A 22,081-nucleotide genomic window follows, 5' to 3' on the forward strand; every position below is an offset into this window, starting at 1 on the left:
ACAGTCATATTAACATTACATGCGCTGGCAATTAAAATCTAATTCTCAAATATAAATTCTTTCACAGAAGCATTATTAGTTTCCACAAGAACGTGCAAAATCCCACATGTAATATTACAACATTATTACAAAAACCACAGCTCCAACTTTAACAAGATCATCATTGCATCACAGCGGATATGATATTGAGCCACATTACCAAGCTCATGAGAGAAGGCAACACTTTTTGTAACTAAATAATTCACGAGGAATACACAAACAAGGACAACAGCTCCACAGTTCACGTTGCTAATATACTGCTAAGCCTGTAAATAATTCTGGTTGCACTTGTTTAACCTGGACAGACCTTTGAAAAAAAAAAAAAAGCAAGTGATGACAACTTGATAAACAGGGACTTTTATTTCTACAGAGGCTTCAGTTTTTTTTTTGTCCATTGATGTACATAAAACAGTGTGCAAGATACAACTCCCTTGTCATCAGCATGCTTTCGCATGCCCAGTACAGTATTTATCAGATCTGTGCAGTGGGATAGAAAAGGTAGCCAGAAGAAAGAAGAAAAGGGCCCCTGCAGCCTTGACAGGGGCTCCCTAGAGGCCTGAGAGCAGCTCGCTGAGCAGCACCTCTCTTTCTCCTAGAAGCACGTCCCTCCTCAGGCTGGTTCCTTTGTTCACTACCTTTATCTTCATGGCCAGACTCTTTACCTGCGCCTGTGGCAGCGAGTCAAAAAAAAAGTCTTCGTTGAATACGGGATTCCTGCTATTCTTGATGATGGTGCTCCTCTGTTTCTGCTGCTTGCCAGGGTTTAGGTAGAGTGCCACGCAGCAGTTGATGCTTTTAATGTCCGTCTGCCTGTCGTAAAGGGCCTCGGCTGCGAGCACGCGCACCCTCAGCAGAGCCGCCTCTGGGTCGTAGTGGGTGCTCAGCTTCAGGGTCCCCCCCTTGTGGAGGTTGACGGTGTGCGCGTGCTGCAGGAGGTTCGACGCCGGGCTCCTCGAGCTACCGCTTTTACACCCCCGGAAGGCGGGAGAGGGAGGGCAGCGCGTGCGGCGGCGCTGCATGTTGGGGCTGTTGTCTGCTGAGCTGCAATCATCGGTGGAGAGAGAACTGTGGCGCGCCAGGGAGCGCTTGGCACGCGACACCTTGAGGGAGGGAGGGAGGGAGGGAGGGAGGGAGGGAGAGAGAAAAAGCAACTGGTAAACATACAGAAAGACGCCTCATGGTGAATCGAACAAGGAAAACACTTTTGTAACAGTTTTTTCTTTACGTTCTGGCCGTTCGTTTACAAGACAACGGCGTTTTGTGGGGGGTGGTGCAAAGGAACTTTTGAAACCTATCAACTCTGTATCATGAGTTATTGCATTTCACTTATAGAAGGCAGCTGTAGAGAGCTTTTCGCTAGGTCACTTCTGTACTATGCTGTGAGTACTGTAACTGCCTCCTTGTTGGGTTCTCAAGTAAAAGGAACTTTGATATAACTTCAGTGGTCCTGTCTATTCTTGATAATGAAAATGATTCCAACAGGGTGCCAGAGTGAAATCTTTTGAATACGCAACTCCAGTAAACAAAACGGGTCTCTGTGGAGCCAGAGCCGGACACCAACTCAGATTTTAAGCGGAGACGGGAAAGCGGTGCGATCTCATTCCCACCTACCCCTCGGACTACAGTAAACCTCCCAGTGAAGATGGACCTCGGCAGTCCGTTCAAAACAATGGTGTCTAAACGCAGAACTGAAGGTAAATGAAAAACGTTTCCCCGTTTCTAGCGAGACCGTTGTCGTGTAAACGTATACCCACAGAAACGGGTCCTCACCTTGGCTTGTGTCTCCTTGGTGATGGAGCGTATGAGAGAGGCAGAGCGTGACAGGAGAGGGGAAGTGAAGGGGGAGGACTCTGCCGAGGAGCAGGTGTCGCTCTCCCCACCGCTGAAATAGCGGTAGGGGTTGGAGTCAGCTGGGGCTAGAAGAGTCCCCCCCTGGGAGCGTCTCTGGGAGTTCGGGGAGGTGAGAGGGCTGCTGGGGTCGCTGTGGAACAGGCTCTCCTTGCGGCGGGTATGAGGAGACTCCACCAGGGTGGAGAAGCCATAAGAGGTCTGAGCCTTGGGGACGTATGGCAGAGACATGGCAGTCTGGGACTGGGGGTCAGCGTTAGTGTTGACGCTGTCCACGGATCCGGCACCTGGCTCGTCGGCACTCTCTATTTGGATGATGTGACGGTTGGCTGACTTCTGGAGATTGCGTGCGTCTCCCCCCAGGCGGGAAAAGAGGTGAGGGCTGCAGGGGTTCTTGCTGCTCCGAGCTCTGGGGCTCTGGCTGCAGATGGCATGGTCAGACACGGAGGGCCGTAATGTGGAGCAGTGCTGTGGTTCTGGGGTATGAGACTCTTCTGGTGGGCAGCAAATAAGTTTGGGGGGGATGAAGAAATCAGGGATCTTTTCTGGAGTTAGGACGTTGGCATAAACAGAGACAGGAATGGCCTCGACTGTCTGCGGGGGATGGGAGTGTGTCCCACTGCTCTCCACAGAGCTACGGAGCTTCTCCAATAGCCACATGCCCACTCAGACGCCTCAGCTCACAGTATCTCTGTTAACAGAGAAGTGATGCATGAAGAGGGGAAAGCACATTCAATGATAACAAATCAGACAAAATCAATCATCATTTTGTTGAGGTTTGCTAAATATTATTCCCCTTAAGACATCAACTTAGACTAATTATCTGTGTCTTTACACCTCAGTTGAAAAATATCTCTTGAACCATGCAGCAATTCAGCAAAGGACAAGAATGAAGAGTAAATATTGTAGTGGCATTCACGAAGCAAACATTTCTTTCGCAATTCAGACTTTAAATGAGTGTCCAAGCATTTCCAAAGTGAACTTTAATTAAATGTGAAACCAATGCGCAAACATAGTGAGATAAAAGCAATCCTTAAATCTCCTGTAACCGATTTGCACGAGCGCTATTGACATTTGTATAATCCATTCTGCTATTTCTTTCCAATTAAAATCACTTGAAGTCGTCGCTGAAGGCAATCCTTAATTGAAATGAGCAAAGGCGAATCTGAATAACTTTTTTCCTCAAACAAAGACGCATTTACCATCCGTCGCGTTTCACATCGAACATGAAATATACCAACCTGTTGGCTGTATAACTCTTTTCCTTCGAAAATGTGATCCCCGGCTGCACCCTCTCCAAAAGTCTCCAAGCGCTGTGTGCGTAAAAAGTGTTTTCCCGTGAGGCGAAGTCCAAGTGTGATCCAAAACGCTTGCCAGCGGGAAAAGGGCTGCTGGATCAAACACTCTCGCTTTATATGAGAGGGATCTCTCTGACTTCTGAGCCAATGAGAAGATTGTGAAAGCTTCCCATGATCTTTTCCATACATATATTCCCTGCGCAGGCACCGAGGAGGGGGGGGGGGGACTCATTTAACGTCTGTTGTTTCATCACCCTTCAAAGTGTTGCACATTTGGCGCTCACGTAACCTATTCTCTCATGTATTGTTAGCTCCGTATAATGCATGGCGCAGACAGACACCTTCATCGGATGGTGTCAAACTGATGATGATGTGGAGTGACAATATGCTGTTTTTACGTCCACCATAAACTCATTTAGCAATTCTAGTGGAAGAGAAAGTTTTAGTCTTTACACTAAGTGGATTTTGCACAGGCGGTGGACCAAATAAAGTAGACACACCATAAGGAAACTGCACAGGTTTAATCCCAATCACAAAGAAAGCAAGGTGAATTATCATTATGCCTCTGTTTTAAAACCTTTCCATACTGCAGGGCATTGCTCTCAGCTCGCCCCGATGAACCTACAGCAGGGGCGATTCTAGGATCAAACCTTTAGGGGGGGCTCAGCCCCTAATGAGAATGTGACGGATACAGTGCCATGCAAACCATCACACATCTCTTCTGTGTTTTTCAGACAACTGTAGCTACAGTCTGGTGTTACAATCCTCTCCAGTGAAATACAGACACACTTTTACACCGTTTAGCTGTCAGCATTGTAACCGTGTTTACTCCAGCTGCTAGCTAACGGTAGGCTAAGCTAACGTTACCTGCAGCCAGGTGTAGTGTTAACTAGCGTTGTGTGAAAATGTAAGGAGTAGAAGTAAAAAGTATGCTGTAAAATAATTACTCCAGTAAAGTATAGATACCCAAAATTTCTACTTAAGTAAGGTAACAAAGAATTTGTACTTCGTTACTTGACACCTCTGACACTATTAACACCTGAAACTTTATAAGTCACAGAAGTAACGACCAATTTGACACAATGTTCTAACATTCAGCAAGTTTAGTTGCTTACGTTTCAATTTGGGTTCTAATCTGCGCCATGAAAATACCAATTTCTTCTTTGGGGACTACCAACGTTAAACTTCACAACCGCACTCCTGCTCTCCCTCTGACACATTAGATGGAGACTCAGCCAAAGGCGGGAGTCCAGCCCAACCACCTCTGATTGGCCAACGTCGCATTTCTGTTAACCCTTTCCTCGACTGGGCTACAGGTGCATAGCACTGGTGACAGCGACACAGGATATTAAACCAGTTTTAAGCCCTTTGAACCTGTAATTGTCTTCTGTCACTAACAGACAAGTTCGCAAACTCTAACTACTTAGAAAAAAAGGGTCTTAAATCGCCAATGGCCTACAGTATAAATCATTTCAGCTTGTCATAACTGGAACAGAGAAAAGAGTTCACATCATGTCAAGTCCCTACACACTTGCTTCCAGTTGGTTTTGGGAAAGTTTCTTAAACTCTCAGTGTTTACCCATAAATCTTCTCATGTACGCTCCACTGACTTTGATATAGGCCTACAGTATATAGTGCCAGGATGTGTCCCTCGTTGAGCTGTCACATCCACAGACTCTCAGCTGCTTGCTGGATCCAAAATTGTGACAGAGACCTGTGGTGAAAGCTGCCGTCTGTAGTTTTGGACCCAGTCTCTGGAACAGTCTCTCTCTTCATCTGAAGACAGCAGCATCACGTGTTTAAAGACACACTAAAAACTCACGTTGTAAGATGTGCTTTTGTCTATAATGTGCTATTTAGAGTTGGAACAACTAGTCAATTCATCGATTAGCTGATCCACAGGAAATGGATAGTGAACTTTATCGGTAATGGATTAAATGTTTACCATTTTGTCATTTTTCAGATGAAAATCACATTTCCTTGTTCCAGTTGTGAGGATTATTTTACTTTTCTTTCTCTTACGTGACAGCAAACCAAATATCTGGGTTTTGGATGGTTGATTATCTGGAGCAGTGAATATACTTTAATATTTTCTTGGCATTTTAGGCCTTTATTTGTGACAAGACAGCTTAGATATGAAAGGGGAGATAGAGGGGGAATGACATGCTGCAAAGGGCTGGAGGTCAGAACTGAACCCGGGGCCGCTGCGTTGAGGACCGAGCCTCTGTATATGGGTGTGCGCTCTACCAGGTAAGCTACCCAGGCAATCCATATTTTAATATTTTCTGATATTTTATAGGCCAAAGGATTAATCAAAAATAATCAGCAGATAGATTGATGAATGAAAATAATAAAAATCGTGTTTGATGCAATCCTAGTGCTATTACTTCTCTCCTGCCATTCTTTTAAAGCACCGTTTCCCCTATTTGACTGTATGGGTATGTATTTGTGTATAACAGTTCTTTTGGCTACCTGCATTTAACAATTTGGCAACACGTTAACCTCCCCTATTTAGCATTTTTAAAGCATTGTATAAACATAGTTGTAAGCAGATATAGTGTAAAGCAGTGTTTCTCAAATGGGGGTGCTTGCAATATATAACAAAATGTTTAATAGTTACAAGGCTGTTCCTCTTTATGTTTTTTTTTCCTACCAAAAATGTAACATTTGTGTCGCCTTCTTTGGACCTGTTCCTGCCTTCGTTCCTTCTGCTGTCCTACTTTTTACTAGTTTCTCGCTTATGTCACTGTTTTTGAAGTTTTTGATAATATTTTTGACCTATTCTTGCCTTACCTCCTTCCTTCTTTCTACCATCTTTTCCCAAGGTTTTGTCTTTTTTACAGTTGTTGTCTTTTTTTTCTCATCAGCATTTAAATGTTTTTTTCAGTTACAAGGCTGTTGTTTAGTAAATCTATCGCTCTTTATATAGACTTTTTTTTCTACCAAAAATGATTAGCGCTGGTCAGCAGGTACTTGGCTTAAAGAAACAATTCAAAAGGGGTACATTATTGAAAAAAGTTTGAGAACCACTGGTGTAAAGTGTAAAGAGTAAAGTCTTATATATTATTTTAAGTTGTTTGTCCTGATATTCATGACTTTGAGCTGCATCTCTTGTGTGGAAGAAGACCTGACAGTCACTATTCATCTCAGGAGCAGCCCAAAACATGCCGTGCCTGGGCGGCAGCTTCACAAAAGAAAGAAAAGATTGAAGAAAGAAAAGAATTACATAATTGGATGGGGGCGGGGAACTAAATAATCATGATAACACAATGAAAAACACACATCTGTGACATTATTTTAATTCATGTTAATGCATTGTCAGCTCAAAAAGTTGCACAATATTGGGTAAGAACATAAAACCTGAGCAAAATAAAAAATGAATACAGATTCATGAATTGTCTTTGTTTTCTGTCTGGACCAGTTTCTGTTTGGGAAAGCCAAATAATGCATTCAACCCACAGTGTCTTTTACCAGGTGTAAAAACATGGAGGTGGATCCGTCATGGTATGAGCAGCCATCTCGTAGGAGTCATTTGGACCAGTCATTGTTCTGCAGGCTTTTAAAAAACAGCCCACTAATGTGAGGCCATTTTTCAGGACCAGTTGTACAAATACTGTCCCTTCATGAGATATTTCAAGTCAACAATCCCCCACACCTCGCTGCATGACCAATATTTTTGTTTTCATTATTTTGTCCATAGCAGAAATACGCTATTTGTGTGTCTACATAATATTTTTCATTTGATGTTTATTTATGGGGACTATAGACCTATGCCACCCACCACCGCATTTATGGCCGAAGATAATTTGCAATGCCCGTCCCTAAATGGACATTTAAAATACAATAAATGTAACACTTAAATAAAATACAGTAGAGGACACAAACTCAACAATAGATACATACCTTAAAACGCAAAACTCAGAACTCAAAAAGAAAACACAGACAAAACAATACAAGACACAGACTAGTAGAATAAAGCACCATAAAACAGGAAGCACCAGATCATGCATGACTACATGACTGCTCCCTCTTCAAAAACAATTTCAGATTAAGTTTAAAAATGATCCCAGACAGCATCCAATTTGAGTTCAGTAGGTACTGAGCCGAAAAGAAAACAGAACAGACAAAAACATGTCCTAATGAGAATTTACGTAAGGGCATCTTGCAATTCCCGTTTTAACATTATTGTTTATGACAGGATCATTAAAATTCTGTTGTATATTTTCACACACAGTTAGAAGACCCATGGATTGGCTACTTTTTGTTTTTGATTCTTTGCATGAATATTTCTCCTCGCGGTTAGATTCTGATCTGCTTGGCTGGATGCACAAAAGGTCTCTCTGTGAGCATGTACAACCCTTCTGCCTATAGCAGCGTATACTTAGAAAAAGTTCTGAGGGTGCCTGTATAGCTCACCTGGATAGCTCCCCATGTAATTTTCCCCCTCTTTATCCCTGTTTATGTCTAAGCTCTATCAAATAAAGGCCTAAAATTCCCCAAAAATTGCCTCTCCATCATGTTTTTTTAATCCTTTTGTCCTCTTTGATTTGATGGGTTAAACACTACTAGCAACAGTGTGGAAGAGGGGTGGGGGTGGTGCGCAATCACCGAAGACTTGCGTCACGTGGATTCATGGGCACTCTTTAGAATTTCACTATAGCTTTCAACAGTTTTGTCCCATTTTCAGTACAGTAACAATTTATTTTATACTTTATTGTTTACAGTGGGGAAATTCCTTTTTTCTTTCACTCTGTTGTTAGAGCACACTACACACAAATGAAATACACAAACATGCTCAGGTCCTATAGAAATGGAAAGATGTCAGAGTCAGGGGGCTGTGACTGCTGGTCAGCTTATTTAATCAGGGTACTGTTCTGTTTTTCAGGAACACCGCATTTTAGTTCAACCATTCACATCTGGAACCTGCCCAGTACGGTACAGTCTGATCTGTTAAAGAAGGAATATATATTTATACAGTATATAATATAATCCCTGTAGTTGAAAGATTTCCAGCTAGACATTTGGTTCCTTGTTCAACTATCTCTACTATATGTATCCAAAGACATGATGAAGGTATGCCACAGAAAAAACAGGAGGCTACTTTCATTGCAAACAATGACAACGCTCATCTCATAACGTAAGCAGAATTATTAGTGAGCGGGTTGAAGTGACACAATCAACCTAACTGAGTTAGAGTGGCTCCAATGCAGCTGTAAGAACCTGGAAGACAAACACTGAAGAAGGCTTTTAGCTGTAATACTTTCAAAAATAGATTGTAGCCAATCATAGATAAGCGGTGAGCCATTAGATTAGTGCTTCTGGAGTGTGACTCATCCACTATAGCCATCCATTTAGACATTCAATCCGTCAACTATTTACTGATTGTCTTAAGGAAATGCCTACCCCTTTTGGCCCTGAACGAGATACGCTAATTTACTCTAACAACACTAAAAATCTATAGCCAGTAGCCACGTGAGCCTTTAATGTTTATTACACACCATAAAAGATGGATGAAAAAATGCATGGATGAAAATGAAGTGACAAATGTGTTATTCTTAGATCCATAACACTAGTAAGAAAAAAAAAATCCTGGATGATGCCTTTGCACGCCTGCAAAAAAAAAAAACTGTCATTATAGAGAAAGTGAAAAGGCACGAAAAGATTTTTTCAAATACACAATATGCCTCTGTGAGTGTGCAATTATTTTTTATGATTTTCTTGTGTGCATGTAATTCGATTTACATTTTGATATTTCTTTAACCACTAAAACCATTAAAGCATGAACATACTTTTGTGATAACTTGTAATATTATGAAGAATACATTTTATTTAAATAAGAAAGGGCATGTGCTACACTTAAAAAATAAAAGAAGCAGCTACAGTACAGGCCAAAAGTTTGGACACACCTCATTCAATGTGTTTGACTATTTACATTGTAGATTCTCACTGAAGGCATCAAAACTATGAATGAACACATATGGAATTATGTACTTAACAAAAAAGTGTGAAATAACTGAAAACATGTCTTATATTTTAGATTCTTCAAAGTAGCCACCCTTTATTTTTTTGATAGCGCTGCAAACCCTTGGTGTTCTCTCAATGAGCTTCATGAGGTAGTCACCTGAAATGGTTTTCACTTCATAGGTGTGCCTTGTCAGGGTTAAATTGATGGTTCGGAGTAATTTCACCCTAGGGTCCTTTCCACCATGACCTCGAGCCAAACACCCCCCCCAGAAGCTTTTTTCACCTGGGTCGAACATTGGGAGAGTTAGCGTAGAGTAGCGTTATCAGCTGAATAGCTCATTAGCGCAGGGGCTAATGGACCCACGTTTGTATCTCGTAAATGACCCCACTAATAATGCCCGAAATTATACCAAACTTCTACACTAGTACAAATAGGTTATGTACTCATAAAACGATGGATTGGAAAGTTTGTAAGTACACCAGAAGTTTATGAACACTTGCCTGCTCTCTTCTGCTCTCTGTTGCTTCTGCTGCTGCTACCTGCAGTTAGACGAGTGCTTAGGGCCGTCTACAAATTACTACACCGAAAAGAGATACAACAAAAATATTGATTAATTTAATGATTAAATAAGGTAATGTCTCCAAACTTATCTCAGTTATTACTTGTCTCCTGCTAGTTATACTACAGCACTTACTTAAAAAAAAAAAGTTAAATTAAAAAATATTTTTTCTCTTTTCGGTGTTGTAATTTGTAGACAGCCCTAAGCACTCTCGGCAGCAGCAACAACAGCAGAGAGCAGAAGCCAGCAGGCAAGTGTTCATAAACTTCTGGTGTACTTACAAACTTTCCAATCCATCGTTTAATGAGTACATAACCTATATGTACTACTGTAGACGTTTGGTATTATTTCGGGCATTATTAGTGGGGTCATTTACCAGATACAAATGTGGGTCCATTAACCCCTGCGCTAAGCTATTCAGCTGATAACGCTACGCTACGCTAACTCTCCCAATGTTAGACCCAGGTGAAAAAAGCTTCTCGGGGGGTGTTTGGCTCGAGGTCATGGTGCAAAGGTCCCTAGGGTGAAATTACTCCAAACAATCATTGCCATCCATCAGGTTCTTGTGCAATGCAAACGTTGTTCACTCCCCCAGGAAATAGGAAGGACCTTAGATACGACTTGCCTCCCTTAGCAACCGGAGATATTTATAGTCCGCTCAGCTGATAAAACCGTTCAATTTATCTATGAGCCAGAAAGCTAACGCTATGCTAGCAAGATCCAAAGTCAATAACATTGTGTACAGTTGGCAATCAGTAAAAATGATTTCACAGTATGTTGGACAACAAGACAAGCTAGCTATCCAGCCATGTCATTGTCCCCAAAACAATATGTGTGTGTAACGTTACTGTCGGATGCAGCGGCGCAGCCTGAAGTAGCGAGCGACCTGAACAGTGAATGGGATGTGAGATAACGTTATTCTCTGTGAAACTTAGACAGTCCAGAGGGGAAGTATAACTTGCAGCCTGTGTGTTAGCGCCACCCTGTGGTATTCAGAGAACGAGTTGGAAATAACAAATCCACATTTCATTTTTGATTAATGTAGTGCATTCATTTAGAACAGTAAACAGACAGTTTCACCGGAACTCCTTTAGTGTCCTATAACACTTTTTTATGGACACCCTGCAGCCAATCAGAATCGAGTATACACCTAGCCCATGGTATAATGGGACTTTGAGGTTCTCTGTATGTCCTTTTAACCCACCGAACTGTCGTAATTCAACTATGACGAGGTAAACTCGGTTTTGCATTCTATCACCCCTTTAAGGCACTTCTGTGTTGGCTTCACTTTTCAGGCATGAAAGTTGATTCTTGTTCCTGACCTGTTATTACAGACGGATCCTGCTGAGCGTGAATATGGAATACACTTGGATGGATATTTGCCGTTATTTAAAAAATTAGGAAACACAGCAGGGTTTTTATAAGATTATATTATTTGGGCATTCCCACCTTTAATGTATAGGACAGCTGAGATATGAAAGGAGAGAGAAAGGGGGGGGGGAGACATGCAGAAAACCATTACAGGTCAGATTTGAACCCTGGATTTTCTGAGTCGAGAAATATACCTCTCCTTATGTGCACCTGCTCTACCAACTGAGCTAACCTGGCCACATGCACTTCCTTTTTAAAAGAAAGGAAACACTGATGTATAAACTGACAATTAAATTAATTTACTTGTTAATCAAAGGTGCTGGAACCCCTGGTCCTAACTCCGTAGTGTAGTGTAGTAGTGTCTAGTGTAGTTGACCATATGATGTGGTTTGTGTTGATGATGACGATAATGATGACAATGTTGACTATAATTTCTCTCATGTCTATTATGATAACAATTGCGTTTTGATGGCAGAGATGTTGATCATGCATTCAACATGTCTGGTCACTGTGTACTTTACTCTATCCATTTATACATATATGGTAATATTCGGAAGTTGAGTTGAAGTTGCTCCAATTAAGTCTCTGCAGTAGGCTTTCCACATTACTTACAGTAACTATTATCGACACACATAGCCATACACATCACTATAGCTGACCATCAGCTGATCCAATAATCACATTGGACATCATGTTTGATATTTGAAAAACGAAATGTGGTCAAACTTATTATTCTTCTCTGCAGTTCCTACCAGCCAAAATATTTATTTGGCTAGTTTTGGTCTGCATTCTGCAACCTGTTGCTGACGCTTTCATTCAATAAAAAGTTTATATTTGTGTTTTTGAGTAAAATACTGGAAGGATCAGGGACGGGCACAGACATTTGCAGGGGCTATTGCTCTAACCTAGAAAAAAGGCAAACCCACCCCTCTTATAGTAACTTTCTAACACTGACCACCCTTATAATGTACCTGTCTGATTTGTTGTGTGATGCTCTGCATGCTCTCCATCAGTCTCTGGTCTGGAGCCTTGTGGTAGGGCCTCATCTTAAATAGAATGCTTAGAATCAGAATTAAGTAACTTATACAGTATACTTTATTTTTCACTGCTAAAAAAAACACACTAAGACAACTGAGCACTCTAGTGCAGCCAGTCTGTCCCCTCACTTCCTGTTTTGCTCCAGCCATAACTGGGCTGCATGCCGGACGGTTCACGCCTCGCCGTCGTCCATTAATGCCTGACAATGGACACCTCGTCGTGCATTAACCCTTACATGTTAAGGGGTTTTACACTTTCAAATAATTTAATACTTTAAAAATTTACAACAACTTATACCTTATATGTAAGTCAAGCTTCCTTCCCCACTGGGCCATCTCGGGTGAGTGATTAATACGCAGACCCAGAGAGAGAAGAAACTTCACAGTCATTACCTGCGGAGAAACAAAGTTTTAACTTTTCCTTCTGTTGTCCTTTAAAACCTCTTAAACATTCAGATAATCCTTGAAAAACTCTTTCCACGACATAAGTTAACTAATCAAACAAGTTAATATGCATTAGTGTAAATACATTTATCTATCAATGAAATAACCTGAAACCTGCTTCACAGATGTGAAGCAATTCTGTGAAGTTAAACTAGTTTGTACAGTCTTAAGAGCTCAGCTGGAAGAGAAACCACTCCACAATCTGAAGGTTGTGAGTTCAAATCCCACCTTTTGCCATTTGTGTTTTTCAGTCCCATCATGTTTCTGTCTTCTTTTAGGACAAAGAGTAAAACATTTGATCAACCCTCCAAAACAGAAAGTGACTCATAACTCAGCTAAATGTCTGAGAATGCTGATGGAGGCCACGCTGATGTTTCTAACCTGGTCTCAAGAGACATACGTAACACTGGTCAGTTTTTTTGCAGCCCCATAGGCTACATTCTGCCACAGTTTTGAGAAACAAATGTCCACTGAAGGTGCTAAAGAAAAGAACTGTAATGTGAAATGTAATGTGCCCTGAAATGGGTTGTAGTTGACTCCATTATTTTATGTTATGGCCTATCAAATTAACATTGTTTTAAACTGTGTTTTTCATGAAGCTCAGCACAAATTTCAAACTAATATATCTCAATAAAACTTTCGTGAATGCACCATGTATTTTTCTGTCAGTCTGGACTGCAGCAGATAAGCTGTATTGCTTTGTTGTTTTTGATATTTTGAAAACGATAACAGATACATTATTCAACATCATTTTACAGTATGCTGTAAGACAGGACACTAGGAGGGCATTTATATCCCACAATGCAATGCGATCATTCATATCAGACAATCGTGAGCAGCCAGCGCTGTACCGCCAATATCGCTTCAATATATATACATATATACATATTTAATGAGTGATATTGTCACCAGCATGGTGGGACTAGTTGCTTAGTTTTCCCACTAATTTGAGCACCATGGTAACGTGTCCAACCAGCTGGGCGGCTCTCAGGAAGTGATGTAATTACAGCTCAGTAAGTCTGTCAGAAGAAATACATAATATACGTAATATCGATGTGTTTGTCACACGTTGTATGTGAGGATTTATACAATAAAAATAAAAATAATAAAAATTACGGTTTCATGTATTATGTAGCCATCTTCATAGCATGTTCTGTGCCGTATCTCTGGTGGAAGCTGTGGTTTAAAAAAACATTGATACATTACTAATAAGTAGAAGTTGGCACTGTACATTTTTGCCACTGAATGTTTTTTTTTAGGATAGTAAACACATTGGTGATTTATTTTTTTAAATAGTGTATTCCCATATTTGACATATTTGGCAATGACAATTTAGTTTGATTTCCCTTCTAATTAAATCTAACTAATAATGATGGGCTCTTAGTGAAACGATGCAGCCACAACAGCAAAAAGAAAGAAGAATGATTTATTGTAGTTAAAGGTGCAGTAGGTAAGACTTATAAAACTAACTTTCTGTCATATTTGCTGAAACTGACCCTATGTTCGATTAGAACTACATGAAGCAGGTCATTAAAAAAAAAAAGAAATCTGGCTCCTCTGGCACCACCTACAGCCTGTAGTGTGATTTGCAATAATCCACCGCTCCCTGTTCAGATACACCAATCAGGTTCAGGGGGGTGTCTAACTGCGTGACAATCACTGCTCATGCACACATATTCAATCTCCCTTGTAGGGGGAGGGGCTTAGGCAGTGAGAAGTTGTCGATGTTCAAATTTTTTGGCTAAATCCTGGATCTTCCCAATCCTACCTAAGGCACCTTTAATTAATCTAGGCTAGGGGCAGCTCAGCCAATCAGCATCAACATGAACATTTTAACAATGTCAGAGCTGCTAGCATGGCTGTACTCTTATGTTCTTGTTTGAATGTACCCCAGCTTCTGCTTTTTCTACCCTTGCCCTTTTGACTCGGAATGTTGGAAAATTGATTCAGACAAGTCAAAGCCCCATGGTATAAATACTTCAATACATTTCTTTCCTCCCCCTTCATACTTTAAAGGAGTGAATTTGTTCCTTCTTGATGAATGGTTGAGTATTTACACAGGATACATGTATGGGGTGGCACTAGCTCAGTCTGTAGTGTTGTTGGGACCAGAACTGGAAGGTTGCCTGTTCCAGTCCATGTATGACCCAAAAAGTACTAAGAAAGAACTGGCAGCTGAAGAGCTTTTATTGGCACTTCCCTCATTTGGACATCTCTCCATTATTGCATGTTTAGGTCCTCTGTGTATTTTCAGGCCTCTGTGTACCAACATAGTGAAAATGTAATTTCCCCTTGAGGGATGAATAAAAGTATTCTTCTATATGGCAGCAATCTGAGTGGAATTAAAGTTCCTCTGGAAGCAAAGGGTGTCCACTGGGGTATTAATGTTATGAGATGCGGTCTTTAACTACTCAGCTTGTTATGGTTTCAGTGTTTTGCTTTGCATTTTGTTCAGTTTTTGTTACCTGTTGGTTCATTTCTGTTGTCTGTATCCGGTTTTGTAGATTTCTATTTAGTTTTCTCCCTGTTTATTGTGTTTATCCCCTCTTGACTGTGTCCTGTGTTGTGTCACGTTTCTGTGTTTAGTTGTCCTCATGTTTTCTGTCTGTGTTCCTGTTTCCTGTTTTATTTTGATAGTCTGCTTTCTGTCTTTTCATGTCTAGCTTTACTTTCGGTGTTTTCCCGCCTTTGTTGATTGTCCTGCCCCGCCCTGATGTGTTTCACCTGTTGTATCACCTGTCCCTCATTTGTTAATTACCTCATGTATTTAGCCTCTGTGTTCCCTTTGTCTTTTGTCAGATCGTTTTGTGGCCATGACCTTGTGTTTCCTCCCTGTGCTTTGTGTCTGTTCCTGCGTCTGTATTGCTCCTGCCTATGTTTTTCCTGTCAGTTTATTTTTGTGAGTTTCCAGTCTTGTACTGCCGTTTTACGTTTATTAAATCCTTGAGTTCCATCATCTCCTGCCTGCCTGCCTCTCTCTGCATTTGGGTCCTCACTCTCCCGCCACACACCATAACACAGCTAGGTTGATTTAATGTACTTTAATGTAGATTACTATGTTTGTCATGTACAATTTCCGCCGTGTTGGAGATTCAAATAGAAATCTGTCTCTGTTTTTTGTGGAATTGCAACTAAGGTACAGACACACTGTGAGTGTTTGAACATTGTTGCTATGACCTCTGTTCAGCTCTACATCTGAAAATACTCTGACTCAATAAACAGCACCATGGCTGTACTACCTTAAAGTGACATTGCTGTTTGATTTTTGCAATCACTGTGTAGCTGTCATCCTCTGACTTTACTGCCAGAAATATGAAAACCAAGATGGAAAAACACCAGGTGGTCTATTTAGTCAGTGTATTTATGTTCTTGGTTATATATAAGGCACAATAGGTGCAAATGTCACAAAAATCCACACACGCATTTCAGCAGCATTGCCTTTATTAAGGTTTATTCACCACTGGATGTTCTTTGACTGTCGTTGTCATAGGCCATAAAGGCACAAACTAAGAAAATAGCAGCTCAGTCTCTTCACTTGAGCTCATTTATTTGCACAGTATGTGCCAAAAGTTTAATGGGAGCAAATGACGCTATCGATTTGGGTACTCATTACTTGCACAACTGTTTGTGGTTGAATTCTTCTCTGAGAAACTGAAAACTTAAAGGTATAATATGCAGTCCTTTCCTAAAAAAACAATGTATAGACTAATACAAAAGTAATCCTTGTCAAGCATCACTTACGACCCAGTAGAAGTGTGTGGTGGTGTCTGTTTCTGCAGAGACCCTGCCTTCTGCCTGGGTTTTCTGTTGTCTTTTTCTTTTGGTGAGTGTGGGACGTTTGTGGGTGTTAACAAAGAGCCTTTGGACCCCATGTGGGTGTGTTACCCCAGCCAATAACAGCGCGCTGTGTGCAGTCCGTTATCATTCCAAATCAACACTTTGCCCCTCAGCGTCTAATATCGATATACACATTTAACTAACACAGAGAAACAGATAATCATAATCCAAAAAATGCAGCACCTTATCGCAAAGGTGTGGGTGTGTTTACTTCGACTTTAGTACACCGCTCCCACTCCCTCTCTTCATTCACTCTCTAGCTGCTTGACCATCGCTGTACACTCTCTCTCTCTCTTTCTCTCTCTCACTCTCTCTATTTCTCTCCCTCTCTATTACCTTCAACTAAAATATGCTAAAAGGTTGTACATTTTCCAACAATGCCAAAAATAAACTGCCTACCCCAGCTTTAAGCTACCTGTCCGTCAGTATATAAAGGTGTTTAAATTAGCCCCACCTTTACCAGCTGCAACAGTATTATAATTACATGATTCTGAAATGGGCAATGCATAATTAGTACTTTCTCTTTCGGTACTTTAAGTATATTTTGATAATACAAACATTTTTAATGTATGACTTTTACCTGTAAAAGAGTATTTTACACTGTGGTATTACTACTTGTACTTAAGTAAAAGATCTAAATACTTCTTTCACCACTGCTGTGGGCTGTCCAGCTGCATTGGTGGGTAATGTAGGTGCCAGGCTTTGAAGAGGAAGAAGAATGCATGGAATAAAAAAGACGATATCTCTGGTTCTGCAAAATATTTATTTTGATCCTTTTGATCAAGTGTAGTGGACTTAACTGTCCATTGCGACAACAATGTTATAGGAGTGCAATGCTAATACGTGGAGCACTCTTTAACATCAGAGTGCTCCGTTTTGACTTATCTGTAGCTTGAAATTCTGTCTGGTTAATTTAACGTTGTCTGTTTCTCTCCAATAAATCTTTTATCTGACACTATTTTTGCTGGGTTTCTATTTTACCAATTTATTTTTTATTAACTCTTATTCATTGTTTTAATGGATTTGTTATTGAAACTTAAAGGAACACGCCGACTTATTGAGAAATTAGCTTATTCACCGTAACCCCCAGAGTTAGACAAGTTGATACATATCCTTCTCATCTCCGTGCGTACTGTAATGCTGTCTGACGGCTCCAGCGGCATCAGGCCAGCACAAAACATGCAGGTGAATGGTTCCAGTAATCCTACTGCTCCGAATAAGTGACAAAATAACGCCAACATGTTCCTATTTACATGTTGTGATTTATAGAGTCACAGCGTGTACAAAAAACAACGTAACATGAGACACAGCCGTCTTCTAACTGTAAACAAACCATGAACTATATTCTCAGGCAGAAGAATATAGTACTTGGGCGGAGTGATATGCTCGCAGCAAGCCTGTCTGAGAATATAGTTCCCGGTTTGTTTACTGTTAGAAGATGGCTGTGTCTTATGGAGTTATATTCCTATCTTTATTCAAGAGCGCATTCTTTCAATTTGAGAGCATTTCTCACTGATATTACGTTCATTACGTTTGTAATAATTTCCCTCAAAACCTTGCTCTCACACTCAAATGGTCATGCTCGCGCTTGGATTTGCTCTGCTTGTGCTCAAACTTTGTGCTCGGACTCAGATATGTTGTTCTGTGGACAGATTTCCTGCTCTCAGCTTTGAACCTTCTCCTCGCACTCAGCCTGATTCTGTGCGCTTGCAAATCTGCTGCTCTCGGATCTCTCCTGCGCGCTTGGATTTTTCTGTGTTACAACACTATCAAAATTCCACAACCAATAGAATGCCAGGTGTAGTGTTGACCAATGAAATGATCCCTGGCCCGTTGAGGGTGCGTTCGTTTTATGTGAGAACATCCGTTGCGGCCGGCTCCTATGTAACCATGGGTCTGTAACCCAAGTTTATTTAACCTCGCCGTCCATCGCTTTATTATTAGTATATGTCAATAATGTGCACAGAATGGTCGACGGTCTTTCACCTGCACCCATCAGGAAACGGGAGAAAGCTTTGAAGTGGGACATATCAAGTTACGTAGCTACACAACTATGAGGGTGAGTAACATAAATTAAGCACATAGCATATGGCGCTAGCCTAGCTTGATGTCTGTAAACAAATAGCTTTTCTTTAAAATCAGTAGTTTAGCTAGCTAGATTGAACGACATATGACGGACAGTATGTGTGTATTTACAACTGGTATTTAATGACCCCACTTTGTAAATTTGTATTCGTTTGGTTAACCATGTTCCTGGGGATTTGGCTAATTTCAGACATGTTAGAGGCAATTGTAAAACCTAAACTGTAATATAACTGAAAAACAAAAGAAACTGGATTGTTTGTATCAGTTTTTACATCACCGTTGCATGTTTTTCAGATGTTCTAAATTCTTATAACATTATTTTAACAATAACATTCATATATATATATATATATATATATATATATATATATATATATATATATATATATATATATATATATATATATCTGTATAGAAAGTTGTAAGTACAATTCCACTCCTATAATAAAACAAATAGCAGTTATTTATTTTTACCATTATGAAATCAATACAAAGCAAATTGAACAGAAAAAAAACAAGTATTTTGTTTCAGTTTCCCTTCTTCCAGGTGGGGCTGAAGTACCCCTGTTGAGCTGCACCGTGTGCATGGACCAGTGTTGTACAACCACACTACTGTGTTGTTCCAGTCAGTACATTACTCCAAACGCAAAATCCCATTGGTTCCCCCTGTACTCACCTGTGTGCAGAGGGCAGGCATTAGTGGCACAAACCAAGTACGTTGGCAAGTCTGATAATAATTTAATTGTAAAATCATGTTACATACACTTATCATTTCTTTCTTGCTTAAATTCACAGGGTGCACAACAAGGCCCAGGAGAGACAATTACTGTGATGTCCACAAATCCAAAGCAGAGAAGAGAAGGTAAGGTAAGATAGTAATGATGTTAAAGAAAGCTATATACACCTTATACCTTATGTGTTGATGTCTATGAATTTGTTTTAAATAGGAGCACACTATACAAAGATACCAGTGGAGAGTTGTTGGATCGGTCTGTCCTCAAAGTGCCAGAGATCTAGATCAGGTTGTTAAACAGCTTTAATTTACCTTGTCAAAACAATAAGTAATTCATAACCAACTGCACAATATTTGACACAAAACCTAAAAAGCGTATGGTTCATACTCCTGTGAAGCAGTACACTTTGCCTGTAGGATTTACTGTAGCAGGAACATTGATATTGGCAAACTGATGACCCAGGTACAGGTGAGTTTGTGAGCAGGGTTATGATATGAACTAAAATAAAGATAAGATAAGCCTAGTGTTCACAAGAGGGATAATTCAGGTATTGCAACAAAGTTATAGAATAATTGAATTAAGAGAGCAATTAAGGCAAAGTTATGAGGTAGTAGGAAGCTAAAGTGACGTATAATCAATAGCAGTGAGTCACATCAACAGTGTACACCAGAATAATATAAACTGTGATTAAGTAATGATACTTAGTGTTGTCTGTAGACTACTAATATAACAAAACAGAAAAATAATATAGTGTACGATGCAGTATGGAGAACAAGCGAGTCCCATATGACCCCAAGAGACTTTAATTGCAGCTGTTGATGATGTTGCAGATGTAGTCTGTAGCCAGTCATACAGTAGGTAGATCTGGAGCAGCAGGGTGACTTCTAGCTTTCATGGGCTGGTGATAAGACTCTGCTGCTATGATGCAGCATTGGTCGAGCCCTTCATTCTCAACTGGAAGAAAAGAAAAGAAAAGAAAATGCTTGTTTTTTCTGTTCAGTTTGCTTTGTATTCATTAAAAAAAACTGCTATTTAAGGAGCAAATTATTCTAGATCTGTTTTTATTATAGTGATAACATTGTACTTAACATTACAACGTTTTATACAGACTGATATGAATCCATCATTTTCAAACTAATGTTCTATGAAGAAATGAAGACTAAATTCTGATGAACAACCCACAACAGTGATGCAAAAACGAACACAAACAATCCAGTTTCTGGTGTTCTTTCAGTTATATTACAGTTTAGGTTTTACTATTGGCGCTAACATTAAATTAGCAAAATCTCCAGGAACAAGGTTAACCAAACGAGGAAAAATACACATACTGTCGGTCATATGTTGTTTAATCTAGCTAAACTATTAAGAAAATCGGACATCAAGCTAGGCTGTATGTAAGCATGTCTGAAATTAGCCAAATCCCCAGGAACATGGTTAACCAAACGAGGACAAATTACAAAGTGGGGTCATTAAATACCAGTTGTAAATACACACATACTGTCTGTCATATGTCGTTCAATCTAGCTAGCTAAACTACTGATTTTAAAGAAAAGCTATTTGTTTACAGACATCAAGCTAGGCTAGCGCCATATGCTATGTGCTTAATTTATGTTACTCACCCTCATAATTGTGTAGCTACGTAACTTGATATGTCCCACTTCAAAGCTTTCTCCCGTTTCCTGATGGGTGCAGGTGAAAGACCGTCGACCATTCTGTGCACATTATTGACATATACTAATAATAAAGCGATGGACGGCAGGGTTAAATAAACTTGGGTTACAGACCCATGGTTACCATAGACAGTGATGGTTACAGAGGAGCCGGCCGCAACGGATGTTCTCACATAAAACGAATGCACCCTCAACGGGGCAGGGATCATTTGATTGGTCAACACTACACCTGGCATTCTATTGGTTGTGGAATTTTGATAGTGTTGTAACACAGAAAAATCCAAGCGTGCAGGAGAGATCCGAAAGCAGCAGATTTGCAAGCGCGCAGAATCAGGCTGAGTGCGAGGAGAAGGTTCAAAGCTGAGAGCAGGAAATCTGTCCACAGAACAACATATCTGAGTCCGAGCACAAAGTTTGAGCACAAGCAGAGCAAATCCAAGCGCGAGCATGACCATTTGAGTGTGAGATTAAGGTTTTGAGGGAAATTATTACAAAATCTGAACGTAATATCAGTGAGAAATGCTCTCAAATTGAAAGAATGCGCTCTTGAATAAAGATAGGAATATAACTCCATAGTGTTTCATGTTGCGTTGTTTTTTGTACACGCTGTGACTCTACAAATCACAACATGTAAATAGGAACATGTTGGCGTTATTTTGTCACTTTTGTCACAATTGGGAGCAGTAGGCTAGTTGGAACCAGTTACCTGCAGGATCTGTGCTAGGCTAAGCTAATGCTGGAACCGTCAGGCAGCGTTACAGCACGCACGGAGATGAGAAGGGTATGTATCGACTTGTCTAACTCTGGGGGTCACGGTGAATAAGCTAAATTCCCAATAAGTCGGCGTGTTCCTTTAAACCTAGGACATTTGCCTCTTCAATTGTGTTTAAGAGCCGATTATAGCTGAAGCCTATCATAAAGTCAAAAGCTTTCAGTGTAAGTCATGGCCTCCATAAAGCTGAAATGAGGTTGAGTCATCTTAATACAGGAGTTTTCGCTGATATCATTTGGTGCTGCACATGTGGAGGAACTTCCTCGCAAACCTTGAAAGTTAGTGTCTCAGTGATCAGAGAATAGACACTGTTTATTAACAGCGCATCGGTTGGCATGACGCTCATTCTGCTGCCGAACTGATATCCTCTTTATGGCTCGTAGACAACCGACCCATCTGGTTAGGGACTGCCGGCACCAAGG

General features: G+C 40.5%; 1 protein-coding gene across 1 annotated transcript; it reads right to left on the reverse strand.

The window, feature by feature from the left end:
* Positions 1–3,388, reverse strand: LOC114565683 (C2 calcium-dependent domain-containing protein 4C). Its single transcript, XM_028593874.1, has 3 exons — positions 3,129–3,388; positions 1,810–2,578; positions 1–1,139 (listed from the first exon to the last, which is right to left on the reverse strand). Exons 2-3 carry the CDS (start codon positions 2,545–2,547, stop codon positions 588–590), a joined length of 1,290 nt encoding a protein of 429 aa, XP_028449675.1. The 5' UTR covers positions 2,548–2,578; positions 3,129–3,388; the 3' UTR covers positions 1–587.
* Positions 3,389–22,081: the final 18,693 nt, after the last annotated feature.

This window comes from Perca flavescens, chromosome 12, assembly GCF_004354835.1.
Source record: "Perca flavescens isolate YP-PL-M2 chromosome 12, PFLA_1.0, whole genome shotgun sequence".
In the NCBI taxonomy this organism is placed as follows: Eukaryota; Metazoa; Chordata; class Actinopteri; order Perciformes; family Percidae; genus Perca; species Perca flavescens.

Coding starts and splice junctions, on each gene's coding strand:
- LOC114565683 (XM_028593874.1), bottom strand. CDS start 2,547: ATGTGGCTATTGGAGAAGCTCCGTAGCTCTGTGGAGAGCAGTGGGACA. Junction 1,140..1,809: donor CCAAGGAGACACAAGCCAAG/GTGAGGACCCGT, acceptor CCCTCCCTCAAG/GTGTCGCGTGCCAAGCGCTC.